The sequence below is a fragment of the Phoxinus phoxinus genome (assembly GCF_949152265.1).
Source record: "Phoxinus phoxinus genome assembly, chromosome: 14".
NCBI lineage: Eukaryota > Metazoa > Chordata > Actinopteri > Cypriniformes > Leuciscidae > Phoxinus > Phoxinus phoxinus.
This window is the reverse complement of record NC_136889.1, coordinates 9,871,636-9,897,767: the sequence shown is the minus strand read 5'-3', so window position 1 is coordinate 9,897,767 and position 26,132 is coordinate 9,871,636. Positions and strand designations below refer to the sequence as shown.

At 38.4% G+C, this 26,132-nt stretch overlaps 1 protein-coding gene across 2 annotated transcripts in view; it reads right to left on the bottom strand.

The window, feature by feature from the left end:
• Positions 1–668: 668 nt before the first annotated feature.
• Positions 669–26,132, bottom strand: part of akt3a (v-akt murine thymoma viral oncogene homolog 3a) — an 87,047-nt gene continuing 61,583 nt past the window's right edge. The window contains exons 4-16 of one of the 2 annotated variants that reach the window (XR_013800250.1): positions 25,223–25,348; positions 21,936–22,047; positions 18,870–19,014; positions 18,259–18,390; positions 17,957–18,022; positions 17,389–17,457; positions 15,428–15,550; positions 14,658–14,786; positions 7,922–8,136; positions 7,665–7,752; positions 6,403–6,505; positions 3,373–5,111; positions 669–3,304 (exon numbers count right to left, since the gene is read on the bottom strand). Coding sequence is in view for 1 of the 2 variants with exons in the window: in XM_079635664.1 (XP_079491790.1) it covers positions 5,026–5,111; positions 6,403–6,505; positions 7,665–7,752; positions 7,922–8,136; positions 14,658–14,786; positions 15,428–15,550; positions 17,389–17,457; positions 17,957–18,022; positions 18,259–18,390; positions 18,870–19,014; positions 21,936–22,047; positions 25,223–25,348 (1,394 nt within the window). In the remaining variant the exon portion in view is untranslated. Of the gene's footprint in view, positions 5,112–6,402; positions 6,506–7,664; positions 7,753–7,921; positions 8,137–14,657; positions 14,787–15,427; positions 15,551–17,388; positions 17,458–17,956; positions 18,023–18,258; positions 18,391–18,869; positions 19,015–21,935; positions 22,048–25,222; positions 25,349–26,132 lie in introns of both variants that reach the window. The other variant, XM_079635664.1, reaches the window with a different exon arrangement.

The window sequence follows — 26,132 nt, the reverse complement described above, 5'->3', positions numbered from 1 at the left end:
GACTCTCCCTCTGAGCATTTGTCTAAGAACACCCACATGCTGCCTCGCGCTGACCGCCACACTGAAGCCTTCAGACCGCGCGAGAGATGAAATGATGAAAGTAAATGAAAACGTCATGAGATTGAAGAAGACAGTGTGGTATATTCTTCTTCTTCTGTTTAGATTATTATAGTGGTACAGTACAGTGTTTCTTCTCTTCTGTGTCCATTTCTCCCCAGGTGCATGTTGAGAAAAGAATGGGCATGGTGACCACGTGAGGACATCTCCATATGGGGTCATGTGATCACTGCTGTTCCCATAAGTTTACTTCCATCACTATGTGACACATTCCATATATCAACATAATGACAAGTAACGATTGAAGTACTACGATACGTTATATCTTTATGTATTTTATATATATATATATATATATATATAGACCTACTTTATTTACAAAATCAACTTGATTTTTTAAAACAGGGACCTTTATTATTTTTTAATGTGTCTGTATGACAGGGACAGATTTAATGTTGTTGTTGTTTTACAAAGAAAAAAATAACCTTTTGTAAACTGTAAATTCAAATATCTATAAGTGATTTCCTAACATCTGAAGGTGTATTGTAAACCCATCAGCAGGTTCTGAGGTGTGTATAAATCATGAATGTTAAGTCAAACAGACACCAAAGCAGATTGACAGTGCTTTATTTAAGCAGTCTGTAAGAAGGAAAATAATGTGCATCCCTATCATATACATTTACGTGTAAAAATACTAGGATGTACAGTGTACAAAAACAGTTTCTTGCAGATAAGCTTTCCACATAAGCGTGGGACCTATACTGTATTCAAGGAAATATTTTTTTTAATTATTATTTAATATGATGGATGGTAATACAGTTCTCCTTTATTTTTTATATTTTTTTTCCGTGTTAATCCCTTCCATGTAAAATTCTTAACCACATGACTAGTTCTCAACATGGACCTAATGACAGAGCTAGCAAGGTCAAGAAATGTCACAAACTCTAAAGCTACATGGACATAAAATGTGGTTTTTTTTTTGTTTTGTTTTTTAAGATTTGTCTTTTGTTTTTAAATAAATACTTTACAATTCATGCTCATTCATAATACACTACCAGGAGCGCGATATAGAGAAAGTCTGTTGTAGACAGTACAAACAGTAGCAGCAGTGGCACGCTGAGGTGCGCTTAGGAGGAATGGGTCTCCATGGGTCCCTTCCTCACACTAGTTCAGTATTCAGGGAAGAATGACTTTAGGTCGGGTCTTTATTGTCCTCTGGTGACACTGGTACAGATCAGCTTTTCTACAACACTAGAGCATTAGGAAATCTCGGGAAACATTAGTCTGTCTGTCACCAGGCAAAGGTTGTGTCTCCTGGCAGCGCTTCACGTCTATCTGCATCCACGCTGTTACATATTACAGAGCACAATCACTCAGAAAAGTAAAGTAGCATGAGGTCTATGAGGCGCGAATCTGTGCTTTCAAGTATTTTCTTCTTTTTTTCTCTCTCTCTTCCCAAAGCATGGACCTTATTTCCTTATGCTGAGCTATATAAAAAGAGCAATGGGTATGAAAGTGCTACTACAGGCAGATACAAAGCCAAGTGTTAAAATATGGAGTTACAAAAGTGTATGATTGATTTGGCCAAAGCCAAAGGCCCTTCTGCTGTTTAAATAAAGTATTCCCAATGATCATATTTCACATGCAAGGTACCGACCCAATAAACAACGTTCTCTGCCTCACGAAAAGTCCCTCACGAGTGCATATTAAAGATAATGAAATGGATGAACAGCGTCACAGTATGATTAAATAAATCCTAATGAGTCGTACAATCACACATCAGTTTATCTAAAGTTAAAAAGCAAAAATAAAAGGAAATACAAAACGAGTGCTTTCATCTCTCTATTCGATATAAGTTTAAATCGTAAATGTTACCTAATCAGAAAATGTAAAACAAGACACAAAATCTTGAAAAATGTTCAAGTTATTCTCTGATAAATTAAAAAAAGGTCATAAAAGAAGCAAACAAACAGAATTGAACACACACAAAAACTAAACATTCAGCAGTATAAGCCTATTAAATTATATCAGGTAGTGGCATTAATAATATTTTTCTCTCTCTTTCTCTCGCTCTCAAATAATAAATAACTCAAATCAGAAAAAGGAATGGGGGGAAAGAATGATCTAAAGTTGGAAGACGGAGAATGACACAAACAGGGAATCTTCCCGCAGTACCACAGCTGTGCTCAGACATCACAGTTTTAAACACAAGCTCAACAGTAGCATGCTACAGCATCGCACATCACACCACTGGAAAATCAACAATGCTCACGATCAGGGATGTGGACAGAAACGTTCTCAATCGTCATCAGATCCACATCCGTCCTTAACACACATGCAAGACACTCCAGTTCAGACGCCTCACTCCATCAAACCTTGTTCTACTTCACTTTTCATATACTGTCCTTCCTCATAAATCACTTCCCTCTTCATTAATGTCCCACCTTAGTATGAAGATTCTCATACAGGGGCTGCACTGGGCCACGCTTCTTTCCATTCCTGCCCAAAATTAAAACACATTAAACGCAACAGCAACATGCGCATAAGCCATCTTTACAATCCAAAAATAAACACCAGACAGACTTTTATTGCCGAACACTGTCAAGAAATGTACTGCATATATCAAATTATTACTCAATAATCTAGATATTTCCCTTTGATCTCATTTAAAGAATTCTGTCCATCTGAACTCATTCATCACTATCCTAGCGAGCTTCAGTCGATGAAATCCTCAGTCTGAAACCTGAAGCATTTTCACTCATAAACGTTCAATGTTCATCCAAGAATTTGTAAGCTAATATCTTGATTGGCGTACGGGTCCACGGTGGAAGGATTCGATTTGTGTACTATAGCATTCTAGGAAGGAATGTGATCGTGATATTAGATGGAGCGAAGCACGTTAACGCTCAAAATAGCATTTGCAGGGTTTCTGCAGGTTTTATGAAGTACATTTTAAGACCAAGTAATGAACATTTAAGGAACACAATGAGGTGTATTAGCAACAGATATCCATTACTCTTACAAAAAAAGTAGATTCAACAGCTCTGCTCCAAACCACTAGAACATGTAAATAACTTTTATTATATCTTCTGATCACACTGCACAAAACTGACGTTCTTCCTATGTATTTTTGTCTCGTTTTTCCTGTGCAACTCTATAAAGATTCTTAAATGCGTTTACTGGAGCTACAAAATAAGTTCTGTGAAATTGATCAAAAATAAAGTGAGTTTATAATTAAAACAAAAATCTGCCAATTAATACACATATTTGTTAATGTTTTAAGTATAAACTCATTTGAATTTTTTCAAGACTTACATTTGGATCTCAAGTAAAAGCATCAAAGACGTTTAGATATGCGTATTGGAAAACAGGTCATAAATATGAGGAAGATATAATTTTTTGCAATGCAACCTTTAATGTCATGACAAGTTCAAGTTGTATAGCACTTATACAACAGTCAGTGACTTTAAGACTTTCTGCTCTGATTTAAGACTTTTTTAAGGCCTTTATTTGTGTACGGGTGAATTAAGACTTTTTAAGACCCACAGAAACCCTGATTTAGCCTGCAATTAAACAAAAGGATTCCTTGGTTTTTCACTCTCCTGCCTTGAAGCACGTGCAGATTTGTGTTTAAATGCTGGAACGCAAAGCACAATGGGACGCGTGTCCTGCTCTGTTACGGACTTCACACACTGTGACCTACTGCCAGAGGACAGCTGAATGAATCAGTGTGGTCTTTTACAGCCCTTTCATTGGTGGAAAGACAAGCAACACATTTCGACATCACTCAAGACTGCTCACAATATAGAGGAGGGTAATGAAACTCCTTAGAGAACAACACTACACTGGTGTGAAAAGAAAAAAAACTAAAAAAAACAGGGCCTTTGCATCGACCCGTCTACATTCGTAAGCCTTTTTAGGTGCATTTGTTTCATTCAAAAAAGGAGACTTAAAAAGCACTCAATAAACGAGAGGACAAACAAACAAAAAGAAAAGAATAAGTTAAATTTGCTTAAGTTAAATTAACATATATATATATATTTTCCTCATAAAACATAAAACAGTGCTTCCTGCCATTCTTTCCATTAATGCTGGTTTTTCATGTTATACTGTGATTGCAATATTGAGCGTTGAGTGGAAAGGGTTTCTTACAACAAAAAAGTTTGGGCTTCTGGGGAATTCATTCTGATCATCACTGCATAAAACATTCCACATCAGACAAACATGCCATCTTTTCCATTAAACACTGAGGGAGCGATATGCAAGAAATAAAGCCTTCCGTAAATACATGTATGGAACCATTTGTAACGGGTAGTTTTAGTGACTGCATAGCTCAGGTTCACAGGGCTTTATCTGAAGAAATACTGTGTTGTGGAACGATGAGGGGTAAAGCTAGTCCTGGTGACTGAGTTGAACACAGATGTCCTCTGTGAAGCCTGAGTAAACCGTTTATGGCAGTTTCAACTTTATATAACAGAAGGTGAGCCTTAAAAACAGTAACAAACAAAAGCGATTGTGTGTAGACGTTATCCTACATGCACCCGAGAGATTGGAATCGTAAAACCCATGTGAATCTCTAGCCATGCAGCTTTATGTTTTCATCTGAACTGAACGGATGTGTCAAACAACTTGATACCAAGTTCCCATTGAAAAAGGAATGTGGAGCAACATCTCAAACCAAAACGCAATAAATACAAAAACTCCTAACAAACAGCTAAAGTTCTCCCATCTCGACCCAAGCTTTGGGCTGGAGCTGTGAGGACGTTTGAGCGGGCTGGACCTCGGTCCGACCCCACGTGCAAATTCCCATCACCCTAAATCAGGAGTTTCCATCGGTCTAGCTAAACAAATGAAAGAACCAAGATGGACGATGGAGGGTCAACAGGGCCGGGGCTGTTAGAAGCTGAAGACCTAATTTGTTCCAGTGGTGACCTTGATGAGGATGAGGCAGTTTCGGCTGCGTGGCGCTCACTCTCTCCCGCTGGCGGAGTAGGAGAACTGGGGGAAGTGTGGCCGTCGCTCGTTGTCCATGCAATCCATCCCATCTTCGTCGACTGAGGAGAAGGGCACAGGGACAATCGGTCAGGACGGGGCTATAGGCTAATGGTACCGGTCATTTTCAGCCAAGCTTATGCAAATGAAATATTTTCTGCAGTTAGCTGAGAAGAAAACTTTATCCGAGCCACTTTTACACTTTCCGGCGGGTCACAAAAAAAGCCTGCAATATGCCAAAAAAACTGGCACCCACACACTTACAGGAAACAAGCTGTTGAATATGGAGTCTGTGGAAGACAGTTTGCAGGCGAAAACAAGGTTGTTACTTTTATTAAAAGGGTTATGAGGACAATTTAATTCGTCCCACACATCCTAAATATCAACCAGACCTTCTATAAGCTTTGGCTTGGATGTTGAAAATATTACTGCCTTAGTTTCACCTCACACTCTCTAAACCTGTTTAATTTAGCATTCAGAAGAGTTGATGGGAAGTACAGTAAGCATTTGCAGCGGACGCACAAAAACTGCTCAACATTTTTTTTATTAAAAAATGCAGAAAAAATGAAAAAAGCAGTTTTCTATTGAAATATGTTATAAAGCGTAATGTATTCCTTGATGCTAAGCTATCATTACTCCAGTCTTCAGAGTCACATGATCCTTCAGAAAGCATTCTAATATGCTGATTTGCTGCTCAAGAAACATTTCTTCTTATTATTATTATTATTATTAATGTTGAAAACAGTTGTGCTGCTTAATAGGTTTGCAGAAACTGATACATTTTATTCAGGATTATTTGATAAATAAAATTTCAAAAGAACAGCATTTATTTGAAGTAGAAATCTTTTGTAACATTACAAATGTCACCTTTGATAAATTTTATGCAATCTTGCTGAATAAAAGTATCATTTTCCAAGCCAACTCAGAATGCAGAAATCTCAGACTTCCTAAAATATGTAATTACACAAAAATTATAAATCTATAACATGACTAATTTGAAAATGCTTTTCAAGCTCTGGCAACATCTTTAAATCTATTATTCTCCAGATTCTGCCCGGGTCTGTGTACTGTATGTGAGATGAAGATCAGATGAAATGTATTGAACAACTCATGAATATAAACAGATAACTTCTTCACAAACCTTCTTAAACAATACTATGTGGAACAAAAAGTAACACCCGTAGTTTTCAGGCGATCTCGATTTGTGCCAAAAAACTCTTTTCCAGTACACAGCATACCTCTCACTACTGAGAAGATAATTAATTCAGCACAATACAACATGAAGCCAGTATGTTTTCTGAATGCACTTTTGCATCATTACAGAATTGCCAATGTATGCAGAGACAAACTCACATTTTTCAGGAGGGGTTATTGTAATCGTCTGAGCTGTGAACTCTTCATCGAAATATCTGGTATCTGTCTCTGACGACACCTGAGGCTTGAAGGGAGGTATCAGCTGAGGAAGGAAGAGAGGGGGTGAAGCACCTGTTTGTGCAGATCTGACACTGCATAGAGTGTGGCGAGCTGGAGGGCTCAATCTAACGCCTCTGAACCGCACCTCCTCTGCCAGCCATTGTGTTATTTGAGAAGGCAGTTTAAGTGACAGTGACCTATTATAACATTGAGTCGCACATAACCTCTGTTTTAACATGTACCAAATATTTTGGTACAAACTATTTAATTTCATGTTTAATGTTTCTCCATTAAAAACTTTTACATAAAGAAATAAATAGCACTTTTTTTTTTTATAAAAACAACAACAACAAAGCATGAAATAAAAAAGAAAATCAAATTATGACATATAAAACACAATTCTGAGATATAGGGCCCTATTTTAGCGATCCAAGCGCATGGTCTAAAGCACGCAGCACAAGTCCGAATCCACTTTTGCTATTAACGACGGGAAAAATGGTCGCCGCGCCCGGTACATGGTCTAAAAGGGTTGTCCCTATTCTCTTAATGAGTAATGGGTGTTTAACGTGCAATAAAACAATCAGAATCTCATCTCCCATTCCCTTTAAAAGCCAGTTGCGCTTGCGCCAGGGCGGATTCGCTATTTACATGGCAGAATTTGCAAGCGGAAAAACTGAAAGTTTCTCTAGCGAGGAAACAGATCTGCTTGTGTGTGAGGTTAAAGTGTGCAAGCAGACCATCTACGAGTGTACGCGCGTTGTGCATCCACCTATAGGCGGATATTACTATGCGCTCTTTATATAAAAAAATATATATCTATTTCAGTTGCCTCAAAATAGCAAAGTGCCATCAATGCGCCTGAACACACCTCGTTTTTAGACCAGCACGCCCATGCGCGCAAATGCATTTGCTATTTAAAGAACGTGGCGCGGGACGTGAAAATGATAACTGCATCGGGCTTGAAACCAGCAAAAAACACTTGCGTCGCACCTGACGCTGCATTGCACCGGGTGTATGATAGGGTCCATAAAGTCACAATTACAACAAAAAAAAAGTTGCAATTATAAAGGAAACATTTTTTTCTTAATATTTTTTACTGTAATGCAGACTTCAATATCCAGCACAACTTAAAAACACTGTGTAGTGATTAAAATCTTTATATGTGTGGTGGAGAACACACGACAGCATACATTCTAAGTTACCTTTTTGTCATAGACATCCTGCCAGTCAATTCCAGTAAAGAAACTATGTCGCATAATTTCCTTAGCATCATCCGGACCTCCACCAAGTCTGACAGGAAAAATAAAGGAAAGGATATGCATTTAGCCAGAAGACAACTGATGATTTTACACCAGTTCCTGTCTAAATAAGTGAAATATAGAAAAACCTGTTGTAATGTATAAAGACATCATTGTGATGAATCTGGGTTTCTGGGTTAGACCAGGTGTGCGGTTTGTACCTCTTATTGGGATCTTTGATGAGCAGACCTGACAGCAGGGACTTGGCATCAGCAGAAAGTGTCCTGGGGAACTTGATGTCCTCCATTAGAATGAGCTCGAAGAGCTTCTCATGGTCCTGATTGTAGAAAGGCAGTCGGCCACACATCATCTCATACATGACCACACCAAGACCCCACCAGTCCACCGCACGGCCGTAATCATTGTCCTCCAGAACCTGAAGACAAACACACACACACATTCCTGCATTAAAGGAAAGCATTCATGATCAACCCTCAAAATATCAAAGATGGACCCCAAAATGTGTTAAAGGTTCTATCTATCTATCTATCTATCTATCTATCTATCTATCAATCTATCAATCTATCAATCAATCAATCAATCAATCAATCAATCAATCAATCTATCTATCTATCTATCTATCTATCTATCTATCTATCTATCTATCTATCTATCTATCTATCTGCCTATCCATCTGTCAATCATTTTATATATCTATCAATTCGTCAGACCATCCATCCGTCCGTCCATGTAACATAACACTGAATCAATTTCATGTCCATAACAGTCATTACAACTGAGAGTTTCAAAATGAATGGCAGTTATGAACAACTGCTAATATATGAAAATGAGTAGCTGATAATGGCAGCACTTCACACACTCTTATTGTAGTGCTTCTCATCACCAAAATCATATCAGCGCAAGCCAGCTCTGTCTCTCTGGCCCATCAGCTCTAGACTGATAAAAGCGACTGAACGTTCATTCTGCACCAGTGTATCGGGTCAAAGGTCCAGCACAGGATACAGTTGGAACCTGGAAGCACAGTCCTAAAAGCCTGATATCGTTGGATCAAAGCTGTGCTTTTGGGCAAGCATCCCGGGCCCCAATTACAGAGGATGCTCATACACACCTTACCGGTAGCTCTTAAAGTCTAGGTGGCAGAAACAAGGTGGCTGGAGTTAGTGTGCGGTGGAGAAGAGCTCTTCAGAGCAGAGAGTCGTGATTAATACGTCTGACTAATGACAAGGCTGGCTGGCAATAAGCCAGTTAACCATATGCTCAGAGTGGTGTTATAATGATGTCTCCTTTCTGATCTTTAAAAACAGGCAGACCTGCTTGAGTCAACAGCAGCTTTCATTACTCCGTCTGATTAGGGAGCACAATATGAACGTCCATGTGTGGAAGCAGCGCTAACAACCTCCATACAGTGAGATACGTGTACATGACATATTAATGTCAGAGCAAATGTGATGAATGGTACATAGCACAGTGTGTGTTTTAAACTACACTACCGTGCGAAAGTTTGGGACCAGTAAGAAATTAATACTTTTCTTTAACAGTTAAGAATTTTTTTTTTTTAAAGTCACGGTAAAGACATTTATAATGTTACAAAAGATTTCTATTCAAATAAATGGTGTTCTTTTGAAAAATTATTTTCATCAAATAACCTGAAAAGCTACAGAAAATCTTGAGCAAAAGTCTTAAGCTGCACAACTGCTTTCAACATTAATAATAAGAAGAAATGTTTCTTATACAGCAAATCAGCATATGATAATGATTTCTGAAAGATCATGTGACACTGAAGACTGGAGTAATGATGCTGAAAATTCAGCTTTGCCACTTTAAATATATATATTCAAATAGAATAGTTATTTAAAATTGTGACAATATTTCACAATATTACTGCTTTTACAGTTGTTTAATCAAATAAATGCAGTCTTGGTGAGCATAAAAAAACTTCTTTCAAAAACAAATTTTACCGACCTCAAACTTTTGAACAGTAGTGTATGTTACTTTATTGCAATTATTATTCATAATGAATTGAACTATTTACTGAACATGGGCATCTTTCATCATATTTCTGTTGCAGCTGCTTCATACAGTAAAGTTGAAGTGCAATACATTGATTTTTTTACCCTAGTTAAGAGGGCTTTTCATAAAAGTTTTTGCTTTAATTGTGAAAGTGAGTTAAAGTGTGTTAGAATTACACAGACAGAATGGGTGTGTTTGTGCACGTCTATGCGAACACAGGACAGGACTGTGTGTTCTGGAAGCAAACAGGAGCGCAAGCACTGTTCATGTGTGTGTGCTGCACGTATGGCCGGATTGTGCTGTTTGTCCTGGGAGTGTACGTGAGCAGCTCGGCTGCAGGCGGGGATGCGATTAATGCACACAGAGCCAGTTGGGGTCTCCCTGTTCCAGAGCCACAGGCGAGGAGGAGCGGCCGCAGGGGAGGAACAGGCCCCTGCTCGGACAGCCATGTGGCAGGGCTGCTGCTCCCAGGACTGGGCCCTTGGCAAGACTGGACGGGGAGGGATGGGACAGAGAGCCTGTGGCTCCACCAGCCCAGTTCCCCAGCAGGGCAGTGGAACAGACAGCCTCCATGAGCTTATCCCACTTTGGCCGGGCTACACGAAGACGCTTGCGCATATGCACAGAGATGGGCGTGCAAAGTGCATACAAATGTATGCACACATACTGTAAACACGCACAGATCACGGGATCCACGCTTACCTGCTGCTCCGCACCTGTACGCATCCCACAAGACGTCGAACGCTAGCCACACCTGCGTGCTGACAAACGCACGTCCTGTAGGCTCATCTAGATCAAACTAATGTGCTCTGAATCACACCTGGAAACCAGCGATATGTTGTACTGGTTGCAAACATGCTGCAGAAGCGCTGTAATTACTAAATGCTGAAGATGTGACAGATGAGAACTCGATGACAGATGACATGGAGCTTGTGAAAAACAACCGCTATTAGAGAAGTATTTCTGTAAATGTATCTTCATTCATTCTCATTAACACTTAAAACATTTGGTGAGGGCCAAATTGAAGCGAAACTATTCCAATTTCACTTCTGTAACCCTAAAAGAAAATATTATTTTTCCTCAAAATATCTTTCACACTCTCTCTCTCTCTCTCTCTCTCTCTCTCTCTCTTTAATCCCCCTCTACTTTGCATCTCCAGAACTTGGCTCAGGCTGTGCTCTGTTATTTTTACACCAGTACGGCAGTATAGATTTCCAGGTTTCCCAGCCACCTTCTTCCAACCTTCCCCATCTGCCACCATCTGCCTCTGTTTAGCATGTACTTTTTTGTGCAATCACATACTCTTGTGAAAAATAACCAACACTCAAATCATCTCCTGGCACAGCGGCCAGGCTGAGCAAAACAAAATGTTGCGCCAAATTGTCTTCCGTACTTTTTCGAGTGGAATCTATATCCCCCTTCACTCCCGCTGCCGCCCCCTGCCCGCTCCCCCCTCCTGTCTATAAATATGGATTTAGCCACTGCAATCTGGGCGCCGTGAACACCTCTGGTTGGACAGAAGGTTGAACCGCTAACTACTGTTCAAAGGAAATAAAAGTGATACTTATTTTAGCTATTTATTTATTTTTAACAGGGTGTGCATTATATTACTAATAAAAATATCTAACACTTATAACACTTTCTATGAGGCCTATATACATATAATGGAGTGGAATTGTATTAATATATTAATATAGTATTTATTTACACTACCTTTCAAAGATGTTTGTGTAAGAAAAAAAATACTTTTATTCGACATGCATTAAATTGATTGAAAGACATTTATAATGTAATAAAATAAAACTGTTTGTAATTTAATTTAATTTCACTGTAGTTAAACCTCCTAAAACCTGAAGGTATTTTCAACGATTTCATGAAGAAATGGTATTCTTAAAAGTAAACCGTGTAAATGTAAAAGTAAATGGTGAACCTTTAATATTTTAGAAGTTCCTTATATTCAATGTAATACCAAACTCCTAAGATGTTTTAAATGACACCTATTTTGTGTTGGTTAAAAAAAGCAAGTGGTTACGGAGTAACATGATGATAACTTAGCAACAGCCCCCTGTACCGGGCCGCTTTGGGACCGTTTTACTGTAGGTATATTTACACAGACCGTTTAGCTCAGAGAAGTGGAATGCATGTAGTTAATATTGTATGAATAATGCTATGATATGAGTTTTAAATGGGTATTAATGATTTTTTTATATTGAAATATGAAATTATAAAATAAAATAAAATTTGAAACTAAAAACGCCAGTAGGTGGCGGCAAGTCACTGTCTTAATGAATGAGTCATTCAGTCATTCATGCAACCAATTCATTCAAACGGCTGATTCATTCAGGAATGAAGTAATGAGACTGTGTTTATGAATGGGTTCACTGAATTATTGGGTCACTGGATTCATTAAAAAACACTGATGTGTTGCTCGGAGACGCACAACAATTCTGTGGCTTAGTTGGAACCATTTTCATTGGCGAAATAGAGAAAAAACAGACAATATTGTGTCTAAAATGTAACAATATTAACTTCTTGTTTATTTAACGTATGTTTAAAATCAATATCAAATTTGCAATCATGCAGATATTCGGGGAAAAACAGCACTCTTGCTCGTGTGATATTGCTAAACTATTTCATATGATATAGATATACTGTAGATATATGATAAGACAAAAACCCATACAGGGGCCTTTTTTGTTTTAATATCTTAAATTTTAGGGGCATTTAACTGCGTTCTAATAGGCTTTATCACTAATCAGTCGTTGCCCTGCTGTTGATGTTCGTCACTAAGCAACTGCATGCAATGTAATATAACATATAGATCAGGGTGCGTTAAATGTGTCAATCATTTTAACAAGTAATTTTTTCAACAATTAATCGCACCAATTTAATGCGCAAAATTGACAACCCTAACTAATATACATTGCTATGATATATACAGGTTACTGATGAGCGGCACCTGTGAGACGCACCGGTCTCGTACTATATGGGGAGGCTGCAGACCTGGAGCCGGTAGATATAGGACCCAAACAGTTTTACGCCCCTGGCAGTTTTACGCCCCTGTTGTTCCTGATGCGTCCAGTAGGGAGATATACTGCGAAATAACATCATTAAATCGACGCTAAGTCGCTAACACATTAATAACCCGTCCATAGACTTGACAATTTTGTGTTTTTTGTTCATTTAAATATAAACGCTACAGTGTAGATCTGCACGGATTAAAATAGAAAAATAGATGCAGATATTCAGTCGGTGTTCACTCAGCCTACAGAAGACTATTGTTTTTGTGAATTGAAAAATTAAAAATACACATAGTTGGATCAACTACATGTTATGACAAATGATATGGCCTACTGCAGTTATAGGCCAACTCACCGTATGTTTTTATATGGAGACTAAGTGAAATATGTTGTTGTGAATTTATATAAAGTTACATTTAGATATTAACCATATTTAGACCATTAGACATACAGTACCGTGTAATCATATGGATCTTCGATTTAATATCTGCTGTACTATTCTCTATTGGTCGTCACACAGCTACAAAACAGTGTCCTACATACGTGGTAAGATACATTTAAGCCAGATCGTCCTGAACTTTTTGGTAAATTCTGGGCAAGTTTCATCTGCATAAAGACAGAACCATCCAATGTCAAAACCTTTAAACTCAAAGGTTTCTAAAACAAATAATATCCTTGAGTGTGTTGTAAAGAACCTTTCATTTTTTATTGACAAAATGTAATATTGTATTGATTTGTGTAGCCTAATTCAATCTCTTTTGATGTCCGTATACCCCCCTTGTTTTTTGTTTTTGTTTTTTTTCCCTCTTCTCACTGTTAATGTCTGTATCCTTCCATTTGCAATACAAAATAAATAAATAAATAAATTTAAAAAAAGGATTAAACATACCTCAATTCGTGTCGCTGTACAGTCTCCCCCTACTGGACGCATCAGGAACAACAGGGGCGTAAAACTGCCAGGGGCGTAAAACTGTTTGGGTCCTATATCTACCGGCTCCAGGTCTGCAGCCTCCCCATACTCGTCTCGTAGGCTATCTCTCAGGGAGGAGCGGGAATTTTCTTAGCAATGCTAAAATGCACATCAACTGATCACTTGTTTAGCGTTCATGTAAACTCTATATTCAGATTCACCAATCGGAATGAATTCAGTTAGATTGAAACAAAAGGTGTGCATGTAAACAATGAATGGCAACTGTAGAAAGAAAAAGCCGAATCCCGGACATTTTGGACGATCTCGACGGCCGGACATGTCCGGGAAAAAGGATGTATGGTAACCCCTACTACTCAGCTTTCTCCACAGAATAAGAACCTGTTAGCTTAGCTTCCAAAAAAAAGATGGCTGACACTATTTGTACATTCTGTGAGTAAGATCCCACCCTCTATGGGGCGGGATGAAAACATGCAGAACTACTACTACTGGCTGTAGTCTCCAGCCTCTGGACAAAAAATGGAGGATTTTTTCCAGACAACAAATACATAGATCTCTCGTCTCAGGGGGACATGAGGGAGGGAAGCATAATTCGAAAACACTACAGGTTTTCTACTGATACAAAGCTTAATGCTAAATGCTGAAGTACCCCTTTAATGTTCCAGGGTTCGTTTACTTCAGAGGTATTGAGCGCATGCGCATTCCCTATTGAAGAGGCTCCAGTAATAGATTCCATGATATTATATTAAATAGTTTTTCAACAAGGTACTCCATGTCATGACATCTAAAGCTAATGTTTAAATTGGACCAATCAATCATTCTAGCCATACTTGACTCTCGTGATATTATCTGGAATCATAAATGTATCATTTAAAAATGGTTGAGCATGTTCATGGTCTCCTGCATATGCTCCACTGATTAATACTGACAGTTGTAGGGCTAGTTGCAGGTTTTGTTAATCATCAGGGGTTTCTTTACCTCTGGTGCCAGATACTCTGGCGTCCCACAGAAGGTCTTCATGGTAGCAGCATCGGTGATTCCTTCCTTGCAGAGGCCAAAGTCTGTAATTTTGATGTGACCATCTTTATCAAGCATTAAGTTCTCCAGCTGGGCAAAAAGAAGAGAGTGTGAATTTGTCGACTTTTTGAAACACCATAGTCAACACAAAACTTCTTCAAATTAATTTCAAATCTGACTTTGCATTTATTGAATTAATTTCATTTATAGACTGAATTAATATGCAAAGGTCATTAAGTGTATGTCATTAAAACATCTTCATAATACAATGAACTCGTATGGCTTCTACATGTATTGAACTCATGGGTGAAATAACATAAAAAATCCTAGAAAAACTTGTAAACGTTTTTAAAGTGTATTAGTTTCCCAATTCATGTTGTTAATGATGGCAAAAAAAGTTGACAACTACAAAAATGTATTTATTCCCAGGAAGTGGAAAGAAACTTCAAGCCACATTAATTTAACCTTTCAATTTTAATGGCTAAGCTGTTTGTCCAAGTTTCTTGGCACTTTCACAACTGGCTTGGTCCAAGGCTGCGAGCGAAACACTGTGTCATCATCCACAGCCGCCAGAGTTTGATGTTTCCAAAAACCAAAGAAAAAAAAGCCCCAAACTCAAGAGCTTTTAATTACATTTTCCGCGTCCCATGACATACATTCGGATAAAGGCATCACGACTGAACAAAACCTTCTCTCTAAATATATGAATTCTTTCCCCTTTTTCTGTTTACCTTGAGATCCCGGTACACTATCTTGGCAGAGTGCAGGTAGTCGAGGGCGGAAACGATCTCGGCGCCGTAGAAGCGCGTGCGGTCCTCGGAGAACACCCGTTCTCTCGACAAATGGAAAAACAGCTGCAGGGTAAACAGCAGGGACAGGATTGCAATAATTACTGATTTATTGGAGGAAATTAACACAACACAAACTGCCTCACATCGCCATATTGAGATGATAGATGGCGAGGCCCTCGGAGGATGCCCAGCGAACCCAGACAGCAGCTGGCACATCATCCCCGGCTTTCCAGAGACAGGCCGGCGCGGCCTGTTAAATCAGCATTTTAATCAATACACCAATCTTGTTAAAGGCAGCGCTGTGTGCTCATGGGCTAACGCTCCATTAAAGTGGCAGGAGCACCCCGTCCCCTGCAATCATCTCTGCCGTAGCTTTTATGGAGTGTCTTCCTACTCCCCTCCCGAGTCAATGTCAAGGGTTCCTGTCAACTATCTGGCCCTCAGCACCACTTGAACCCGGCTTATAGAAATTACCCAGAAGCCCAATGAGGAGAGTCTGTCTATTAATTGCTGTGGGATGTTTGAATATGGCTGTCCGGGGAGAGCTAACGGCTCCGCTGATCAGCTGAGGGAGGGGGTAAGCGGGTGTTGTGCAGGGGACCGGGGTGGCCGAGGACAGGTGTGCCTTCATCAGAGCACTGGCAGCTGTGAATGTGGCGAGGCTGAAAGGGGAGAGACGGATGGGCTCTGCGCAGCATGTGGAGGTTAGGGGCTCTGGCTGGACCAGGCAGGGGGAGCAGGTGACATTGCAGACTGAGGGAATGAGAGCGAGATTGCTGCTTTTCTGATTAAACAGCACCTTTGGTGGTGGAATTTCATTTATCAAAACTCGAGTCCCTCTAGATGGAATCTTGCGCTCTGCCATATCAACAGAGCGACACTGTCAAACTTCTAGCAAGTACATCCTGAGCAACTAGCTTTTACCAAAACGTACAACAATAAAATCGCAATCATTTTGAGTTTGAAATAGTTATTAGAGGTAGACCGATATTTATTTATTTTACTGATATTCACACTTTTATACATGTAATTGTAATCAGGTCTACTGATAAATAGTACCATTTGGTATAAGAACCCAACAACAGCTTTACACCACTGTGATCAACAGCAAACAAGTGTGTTCGAGGGTCAAACCACTTCGTCCTTTGTTCGCATCATTACTAAACCTTTTATGTAGGCCTAATTCATTCACAAAATAAGAAACCTGGAGAATTTTACACCTAGTCCAAAACAAGGATGAAAATTTAAATGGCATAAGGTATAAAAGGGAATACTACAACTATTACTACTACTAATAATAATAATAATATATGAACCATTTAAATAAATAAATAAATACTTTACAAAAAGTTTTTTCAATAAATATGTCTTTAAATATAAAATAATGGAATAAATAATACATTTAAACTAATAATATTATTGCTTACTAATTTAGTTTTTATCAATTAAAGTTGAAAAACAAATGTGCATTAAACAATAATAATAATTTGTTGATATTATTGAATATTTAATTCATGTTTTAAACCATTTCAAACCGAATGTGCATAAATACAACATTAATAACAATAGAAACAGACATAAAACAAACATCGGTTCTGCATATTGGTTATTACTAAACACTAATTGTTATAGTGGTTGATAATTTGATATTAGTTGAAATTTCCCCAAAGGATGAGAGAAAGTCTCTTCAAACTGTGGATGTATCACAAGATATGATCGTGCACTTCTCTCTTGCACTTAACTTTTCTCTGATAACAGATTAACATTTTTAGCTCACCACAGTCGCACAGAAAGCAGATATTAGTGACAGCATTACTACAGAAATAGATCGTCTGCCAAGCGCCAACACAGACGATAAGACAGACATACAAAAAACAAAACAAATGCAGACACACACGTACCTCTCCTCCATTGACATACTCCATCACGAAGCATAGGCGGTCTTTTGTTTGGAACGAGTACTTCAAAGACTGAAACAGCAGGTGGATACACCATTAGAAGAAAAACAAAAGGCAAAAATCTCACAAAAACTAAAACAAACGCAACGTGAGAGATGCTCATCAAAATGTATGCATGTATGTGAGAGAAGTGTTTGTCTCGAGAGAAAATGAAAGGAGCTTTTTTGAAAAGCTTTGCTCTTTCTCGTAGGCCTTGATGCTAACTTTGAGGGAAGGTGAAGTTTACGAGGGAACACCAGCTTGAGTGACAGTAGTAAATTGTTTTTGCTAAACCTGCTGTGTATGTTGCGTGGCATACAACAGCATCTGGAGTGTCAGAAAATTACCTCTCACTGGCGACTTCTCAACAGATGCACAGCTACATTTAGGCCGTTAATTTATTACAGTTTATTCTCTACATTATAATGAGGCTCTAGGGAAAAGGCAATCATATATACAAAAGCATTGTGAAGCTTTAAGGTCTCTGTAAATCCACTCTGAATGATAAGTTCATTACAAAATGTGCACTCACGGTTAAAAAAGGATGTCTCGTGTTTTTTAGTACTCTGCTTTCTGTGAGCGTGTGGGCCACTTCGTCCTACGGGGAGAAAAAGAAGGTGTTTGTAAAATAGACCGTGTTCGCTTACAGTACATGATGTTCACAGTGAAGACGTTATTTTGAGTCCTGGATATAATGAGATTGTATTACAAATCATGGGATTAAAAGTACACGTTTTAACTTAACCCAACTCACACAATACACAATTCTGAATGTAAAACAATAAAACATTTTCAAATGAAATTCATTCACAAAATATCCCTGATGAATCTTACCTTTGCTATAATAACCTCTTTCTTTAAAATTTTCATTGCATAATATTTCCCGCTGGCCTTCTCCCTTACGAGAATGACTTTTCCAAAAGTGCCTTTTCCCAATAGTTTTAAGTAGTCAAAGTCATTCATTGTCTGAAAAAAAGAAAAGAAAAGAAAAAGCACTAATTGTCAGGCATACTGAAATGCAATACATGTAAATAGGGTCTACATTTCCATTTTGTTAATGTAACTCGATGAGAATACGTCCACATCTCTAAATCTGCTGTGGGGATGTAATCCTGCTGCTCGGAGACTCCGCTGCCACCAACACACTGACATGTTTGTACATTAGCTTGTTGTTTAAAAATGATGAAACTACCAGAAATACACTGCCTTAAAGCACATTATAGAGAGAGTTACATAAATTTGTGCAACCGAGTCGTAAGGTCCGTTTCATACAGTATATCCTAAATCTGCTGGATTCAGGATATACGGTTTCATTTCCTTTTATACAGATCATGTTAAAAAATAAGTTTGAAGTGCAAACTCTAACTTTAACTTTCTGCCGGTTTCTGCCTTTCAGCTTCCCAATGTCCTCCAGCAAACATCAAAATCTGTGTTTGAATCTGTACCTTGCGTTTGTGGTGGCTGATGGACGTGTCCATCTCCTCCTCTCCCAAGTTGTCTATCTGTGAGGTGGGACTACACTGGATGCGTTCTTCTTCCTGTCTTTGGAGTTTATCTGCCACCATCTGGATCGCCTCTGCCCACTCGTCCCTTTGGAAGCACACACAAAGCCCATGTTTCTTAAGTGCTTAAAAAACACTGCTTCATACTTCAAGAATACTCTTGAGACACACTCAACAAACAAGTGGTACAGTTATAAATGTAAACTAGACTTTTTTTACTTTGTTGAAGACATTAGGCCAGACCATCTGAGTAAATCACAAGGCCGTTCTCAGTAGCTGACAGTATAATCTAATTTGAGTGGGGAAGCCGCCCCTCTGCGAACGAGTGTCTCCCTCCATTGAGTTTTCATTTGTCGTGCAGTACAACATCTGTTGTGAAGAATCAGTGGTGCATTCATGTTTTTGAGCATGTGTTAGTTTAATAATGATGGATTCATTTGAGCGAAGCAAGCGGTTTCTCACTGTTTCACAGCGCTGGACTGAACCAGAGTACGGATGCGTGGTCCACTGGTACTCTGTACTGCAGTACTACACATTTACAGTAGTATATATAATAATATTGTAATTTTGGTGCTTGTTTTGAACAACAACGTGTCACTATTCAGTACATTTTGGCAGTCCGCCGAGCTGGAAAAACAGCTTAACCCAGTTTAAGTTGGTTATCTGGTTTTCCACCCTGCCCAGTCTAGTTATGCTGGTCTATTTGGAGGAGTTTAGAGGCACTTCTCAGTTACAAGAATAGCCTTCTGTAGGAAACATTGATACGTTGATATATGCACATACTGTACACTACTGTTTAAAAGTTAAGATTAAAAAAAAAAGAAGAAATATTAATACTTTTTATATCAAAAGTGACAGTAAAGGCTTGGTACAAAACATTTAAATAAAGTTTGTATATACCTATTGAATTTAAGATTTGTTTTACTGTTTTCAACATTAATAATAAGAAATGTGTACCAAATCGGCATACTAAAATAAATAATAGAATCTTAACCAACCCCAAACTTTTGAACAGTAGTGTCATCCAAAGTGAACTGATGTACATTATGTTGTTTTTTTCTTTCCTTAAAAAGAATGTTTTAACAAAAAATAAAATGATACTTGTATACATAAAGATATTATTACATAGATAATATATATAACATGCATAAATAGTACAGTATACAGTATTTATGTTTTTATTGACAGAATTATTGAATCAACAGCAACAGTTTCATTGAATCAGTAGGCCAAGGTTTTTTTTCATTTGTTGATTGAGAAAATGATAGTATTGATACAGCAAGCTCGAAATCAACATGCACCAATGCAAGATTTTTCTATAAATCCTAATAATTTGTTAACAAACATGTATTCATTACTTCAAGGAGCTCATTGTTTCTGCCTTAAATTAATACATTGTTTAAATTAATACATTATAAGCTAACTGTGTGATTTGTATATCTGAAATACATAACTTGGACACAGTCACCTCTTGTAACAGATCACTCTAAATTGTACATGCAGTTAAAGCTGTTTGAAACGATATGTATTGTGAAAAGCGCTATACAAATAAATGTGAATTGAATTGAATACAGCGGTACCAGAGGCTGGTATTGTACCAAAGCAAAAATATTGGTATTGATCTAATCCTACTGGGCAGAGTCTGAAAACTTCCGCTCGTGCATTGCCATTGGTTAGTGGGAAACCCTCAAACTGAATAAGGGATTGAAATATTAATTATCAACATAACGTATGGATTTCCACTTATATCCGGACACTTTTTAAAATGGAAACTGAATGTTACATTCCATTCGTGGTGCATTTGAAAATATACAAATCACACAAATTCAAGATCCTTTGGGTTAACAGAGTAACATATACGAAGGGCCCCGCGCACCGTTTCAAGGTCGTGTGGATAAATGGGTGTGGAGTGGTTTGGTGTATAATGAGCGGTTTTTGCTAATGAGAGATAAAGGCTTTGAATACAGTCTGGCGTTATGCCAGCTGCCGCCACATCTCTCCTCCTCACATGTAGGCCTGCAGTTTCTGGGCCTCTGCCAGTACGCTGTGTCCCACTCCTGTTCAGAGCTGTGTGTGTGTGTGGGGTAAACAAAGTGTGCATTGGACTGCAATGCCCTGTGATAGATAGACAAGTTAGGAGTGCAAGAATAAATTGCTCAGTGTCTGTTCATATCTTTTGCGTGAACCCTACTAAAGGTTGTTGTGTCGTTTTTTTTGCACTTCAAATGAAGAAAAAAAAAGCGTATTAGTCAGCCACCTGAATAAAAGACACTAAAAGAGGTCTGGACTGTCAGCCTAAAGTCACTGATCAACATCACAAAACATTGCGGTGTTCCGCTCCACTGACCTGCATCTCGCATTGTCCTGATTCAGGATCTGCGGTCAGATGAGATGATGTCACGCTATATGTCAGTGTCATTATTCTAACGTTATTTTTCTAACTTGTAAGGGCCGGTTCACAGAGAATGCGTTTTTTTTTTGGTCAAAATTAAGAGCATCCAACATCGTAGTTACGTTGTCAATTTCAAAAATTCCAAAAAGTACCAATAGATTACATAAGGGGTAAATCATGTGTTAGCTGGGAAGGATTTGCATGCAGGTATGATTTTCATTTTATTCATCGGGACCAGTGTCCATATGTTTTTAACAGTTCATGGGTATTTACCATGGTAACTGTAGTTTCTGTAACCCAATATACCACCAATTCTATATTTTTGATGACTGTGGTGGCTCGACTTACTAACTAGTTTAGGACTGCTATTTAATAGTCTTTCCCTATAATACTGTTTATTCATCAGTGTTAGTGAAATTCACAATATATACACACACAATTTATGTGTATGTTAAGTGGGACTGTTAACCATTTTTGAGAAATAAATGATTTAAGGATTACTGACAATGATTAATTAGTGAAAATTAATGCACATTATAAATACACTGAACTAAATGAATGTATTTGGACACAGTCATAACCTCTAAATGAAGCTGTTAATAGTTGTGTTTTCTCACCTCTCTTCTGGCGTGTCCACATGGAAGGTCCTCTCTATGACTGTAGTCCATTGTAGACATCTAATAATAAAAGTGTTCGGCTTTGGTCGTTCAGTTTTCATCAGCTGGCATTCTGGAATGAAAGAGCAAAAAAAAAAAAAAAAAAAAAACTGTAGCCACTTTATATTTCATGTATACAATAGGGAAGAAAAAAACATACGCACTAAATAAATATAGACTTAAATCACAAGCAGGGAGAAGGCTGACCTGAATTCTAAACTCGGCCCATTTCCTAACACTCCGGCTGCGAATGTTTCCCATTGTCAGAGTGTTTTATTTGATAAACAGAGGGGAAGCAGTGAGTCCAATGTAAAACAAATGGCCATTAGCAGAGAGGAGGCAGTGGGTGGGAGAGCGCACCGGTGAGATGAATGAGCACGAGGTACATTTTCTGGAATGCCGCGCACCATTTGATATACAGCGCTTAGCTCTGCCACATCAGCCACTGCTCAGTCAGAGGGAAATAATGCACTTCTCGGATACTTTATGAAAGTAGCAGGGAATAGAGGTGACGTCCAGACTGGGCTCATCACCGCTGCAGATTTTGGGGGTAATGCCCAGACGACAGGTGAAACGCAACAGCGTCCCATAATGAGGGCCCTCAGCTGGCCAATTTCAGCCACCTCTGAATGACATCAGGGCCTAAATATAGACTGGAAGGTTAATGACGACATCGCTAAGGTCACGAAGCCACGCACTGTACAGAACGTCTACCTGGGCAGTAGAGGGAAAATTGAGTCCCACGCTGAGCGCAGAAAAACAAGGTCACGGCAGCCAGAATGTGACACCTCAGGAGGAGAGGAGGCAGATCTGACAGTATTGTTTGCTTTGCCACATTAGATCACAGATGACGAATACTGCTTCAAGTAAGAGTCGCTACGGAAAGCTAGCATGCCAATTAAACAGCCCTGAATCTGCGATTTCTGCTGCTCGCACCATGCGACATCTCTTAAAGGTTTTCTCAAGTCCAAAATAAGGTTGAGAGGGTGCCAACGCACAAAAACATCAGGAGACAAAATATGGCAGCCAGCCCTATAGCTGTTCGCGAGAACTGGCTTGAAGTTCTTGAAGTGATTTCAGGGTTAAGAATAATTGAAAGTTTCCAAAAAAAACCTTTAAAATCTAGTTTAAATGTGTCAAGTTCTTAGAAATGTACTCTTTGTTTTTAAGTTCGTTTTCAAAAACTTTCATACAATTTTAACAAAAGTTTTATATTTTCTTTACACTTGAATATAGATGAACTGAAAGATTTTTAAAAGTTTTTGAAAGAAAACCTTTATGCTCACCAAGGCTGCATTTATTTGATAAAAAATACAGTAAAACCAGTAATACTGTGGAAAAACTATTACAATTTAAATAACAGTTTTTAAAAAATATATATTTTAAAATCTAATTTATTCCTTTGATGCCAACGCTAAATTTTCAGCATCCAGTCTTCAGTGTCACATGATCTTTCAGAAATCATTCTAATGTGCTAATTTAATGCTCAAAAACATTCATTATTATTATCAATCTTGAAAACAGTTATGTACCATATTTTTCCAGGATACTTTAATGAATAGCAAGTTCAATTTTTATTTATTTTAAATAGAATCTTTTGTAACATTATAAATGTCTTTACTGTAACTTTTGATCACTTTAATGCATCCTTGCTGAATAAAAGTATTGATTTGCTGCTAAAAAAAAAAAAATTATTATTATCAATGTTGAAAACAGTTATCTTTGATGAATATAAAGTTCAAAAGAAAAGAAAGAGCATTTATCTGAAATAGAAAGCTTTTGTAACATTATATACTACCGTTCAAAGGTTTGGGGTCAGTAAGAATTTTTTCTTTGATACTTTAGATTAAAGAAATCAATACTTTTATTCAGTAAGGACGCATTCAAATAGAACTTTCTATTCATCAAAGAATCCTGAATTTTTTTATTTTTATAATAATAATAATGAATGTTTTTGAGCATCAAATCAATCAGCATATGATAATGATTTCTGAAGGATCACGTGACACTGAAGACTGGAGTAGTGATGCTGAATATCAGCTTTGCAACAAAGGAATAAATTACATTCATAAATTGTAATAATATTTCACAATGTTACTGTATTTTTTTTGTGACAGAAAGTAACAAAAAAAGTCATGTAATTAATCTTTTAATGTTTATGTAGAAGTAAAAATGTCCTGTTCTTCCTTCAAAAAATCCACCTGTACTCATAGGGTCGTGTTTCCAAATTGGTGGATTTCACTGTGCAAAGCAATTTGTCACGTGCTGCAATCATTGTTAAAAAAGACAAATTGGTCAATATGGAGTGTGGTGTACTAGGGAGCAGATGCAGGGCTGGTCAGGCTGTGTACAGGACTCGGTGAGAGCGGGCCGGAGGAAGGCAGTCTGGTGGCAGCTCATTGCACAGGGGGTGAGAGCGATGCCATTTCAGAGAGTGCATTAGGCTATCAGCCTCCCAGCACCACCTGGCCTCCCAGCTTTCTGCAACAGATGTGGCAATCCTCTCCCACTGCCAACAGGCCCAGGCCGGATGTATGGCCACCTCTCGCTCCTCCAGCCTTTAGATTAAAACCTGGCTGGGCCTTTTGACGGATGGAGGGTTTGGGAGCCGCTCGGAGCACGTGTCCAGAAACCAAGCGCTGAAAGCTGGAAATCCACAACGTAGGGCGAGTTGCGTTTCAGAGGAAATAAGTCACTGCATTTGATGCTTTTACTCCAGTGCCCTGAAAAAAGTGTTGTAAAAACTCAAACTTAAGAAGAATGAGTTGAAACGGAACTGTGAATGACTGCAAAGCATTATGTCTCACATTTGTTCACATCCTCAAGGATCCAACTTCAGAAACAAGCTGAAGTGGAGTCCCTGATCATTTCAGATCTGCCTTAACAGTTTGAGTGGTTTCTGCACTTGTTTGGTGAGCCTTCTGAAATGTCCAACAGGCTTTGCCTCATAACAAAAGTCATTTTACATGGTCATGGTTTTATTAAAATTTTCAGAGAGAATTCAAAATTAGGACTAACACTATCATTTGACTTCATGAAAAATAAAATGAGAAATTTTCATTCAAAGATACATTGTGTGAATCTGAGTTTTTAGACTGTCTGTCACATTAGTATATGGATTTAATTTTAAATGCAATACAGATCAATGAATCCACTCTTCTGGTAATTCGTGGAGATTTATCTCTCTGTTGCCTCACAAAAGATAAAGGAAATGTATTTGTCAAAATTGCTTTGAAGGCATAACTTACTTGCAACAGAGAAGTTATTGAGAGGGTAGGGAAGATCTGCATCCTGTGGCTTCTCCTTATATCCAATAAAGGACCCATCGGTTTTTAGCAGGAAGTAGCGAGGTCTCCAATTCTTAATATATTCACCTGGGGGGAAAAATAAGAGTATTTAAATTCAAAGAGTAAAACACATGACCTCAAACTACTTATGCAAATACATGCACACTAAAAACTCAACCTCCCATTCATACTTTCTTTTCTTTACATAGAATTGGAGAGAGAGAAAATAGCCCGTTTAAAAAAACCTAATTGTTTTGGGTAGTGGTAAACTACATGCATTAATATCACAAGATTAACATCCCAAACACACAGAATGATCACGATTAGACGGCGCTTGAATTGACTTAATTTTGACTTTGCATTTGACTAATCACAGGATTAAAATGTTAACATGTTTACAACTGCTAGTCCAGCTGTCAGCTACTGCATTATCTTCCTAAATCCGAGGGCAGGTGTAAGAACAGCCCAAACTAAGGCCAGTGGCACCAGGTCGGCTTACAGTAAAACGTGAGCGGAAACGCACTATGCAGGGGGTCAGAGAATCCTCACAAGGGGCAGCGGAGACACCTTTAACCTTTCTATGCTAAAGCCGCAAAAAACAACATCTGCTGAGCAGCTGGTCATGCCATATTATCATGCAAAACTTCTGGTGCAACAGCCTGTGCTATCTAATAATAAACAGCAGGATTACAAGGGTGTCAGCATCACCACGCAGGGGGCAAAGCCGCACGCACACACGGTCCAATAACAGGCTTCAAGAGTGATAATGCACATAACATCTGCCTGCTGAGTGATGCATGCTGGATGCTGGAACCAAACAGACTTGTTCATTTGCAATTTCGTGCATTTAATGATGGAAAATTCAATTGAT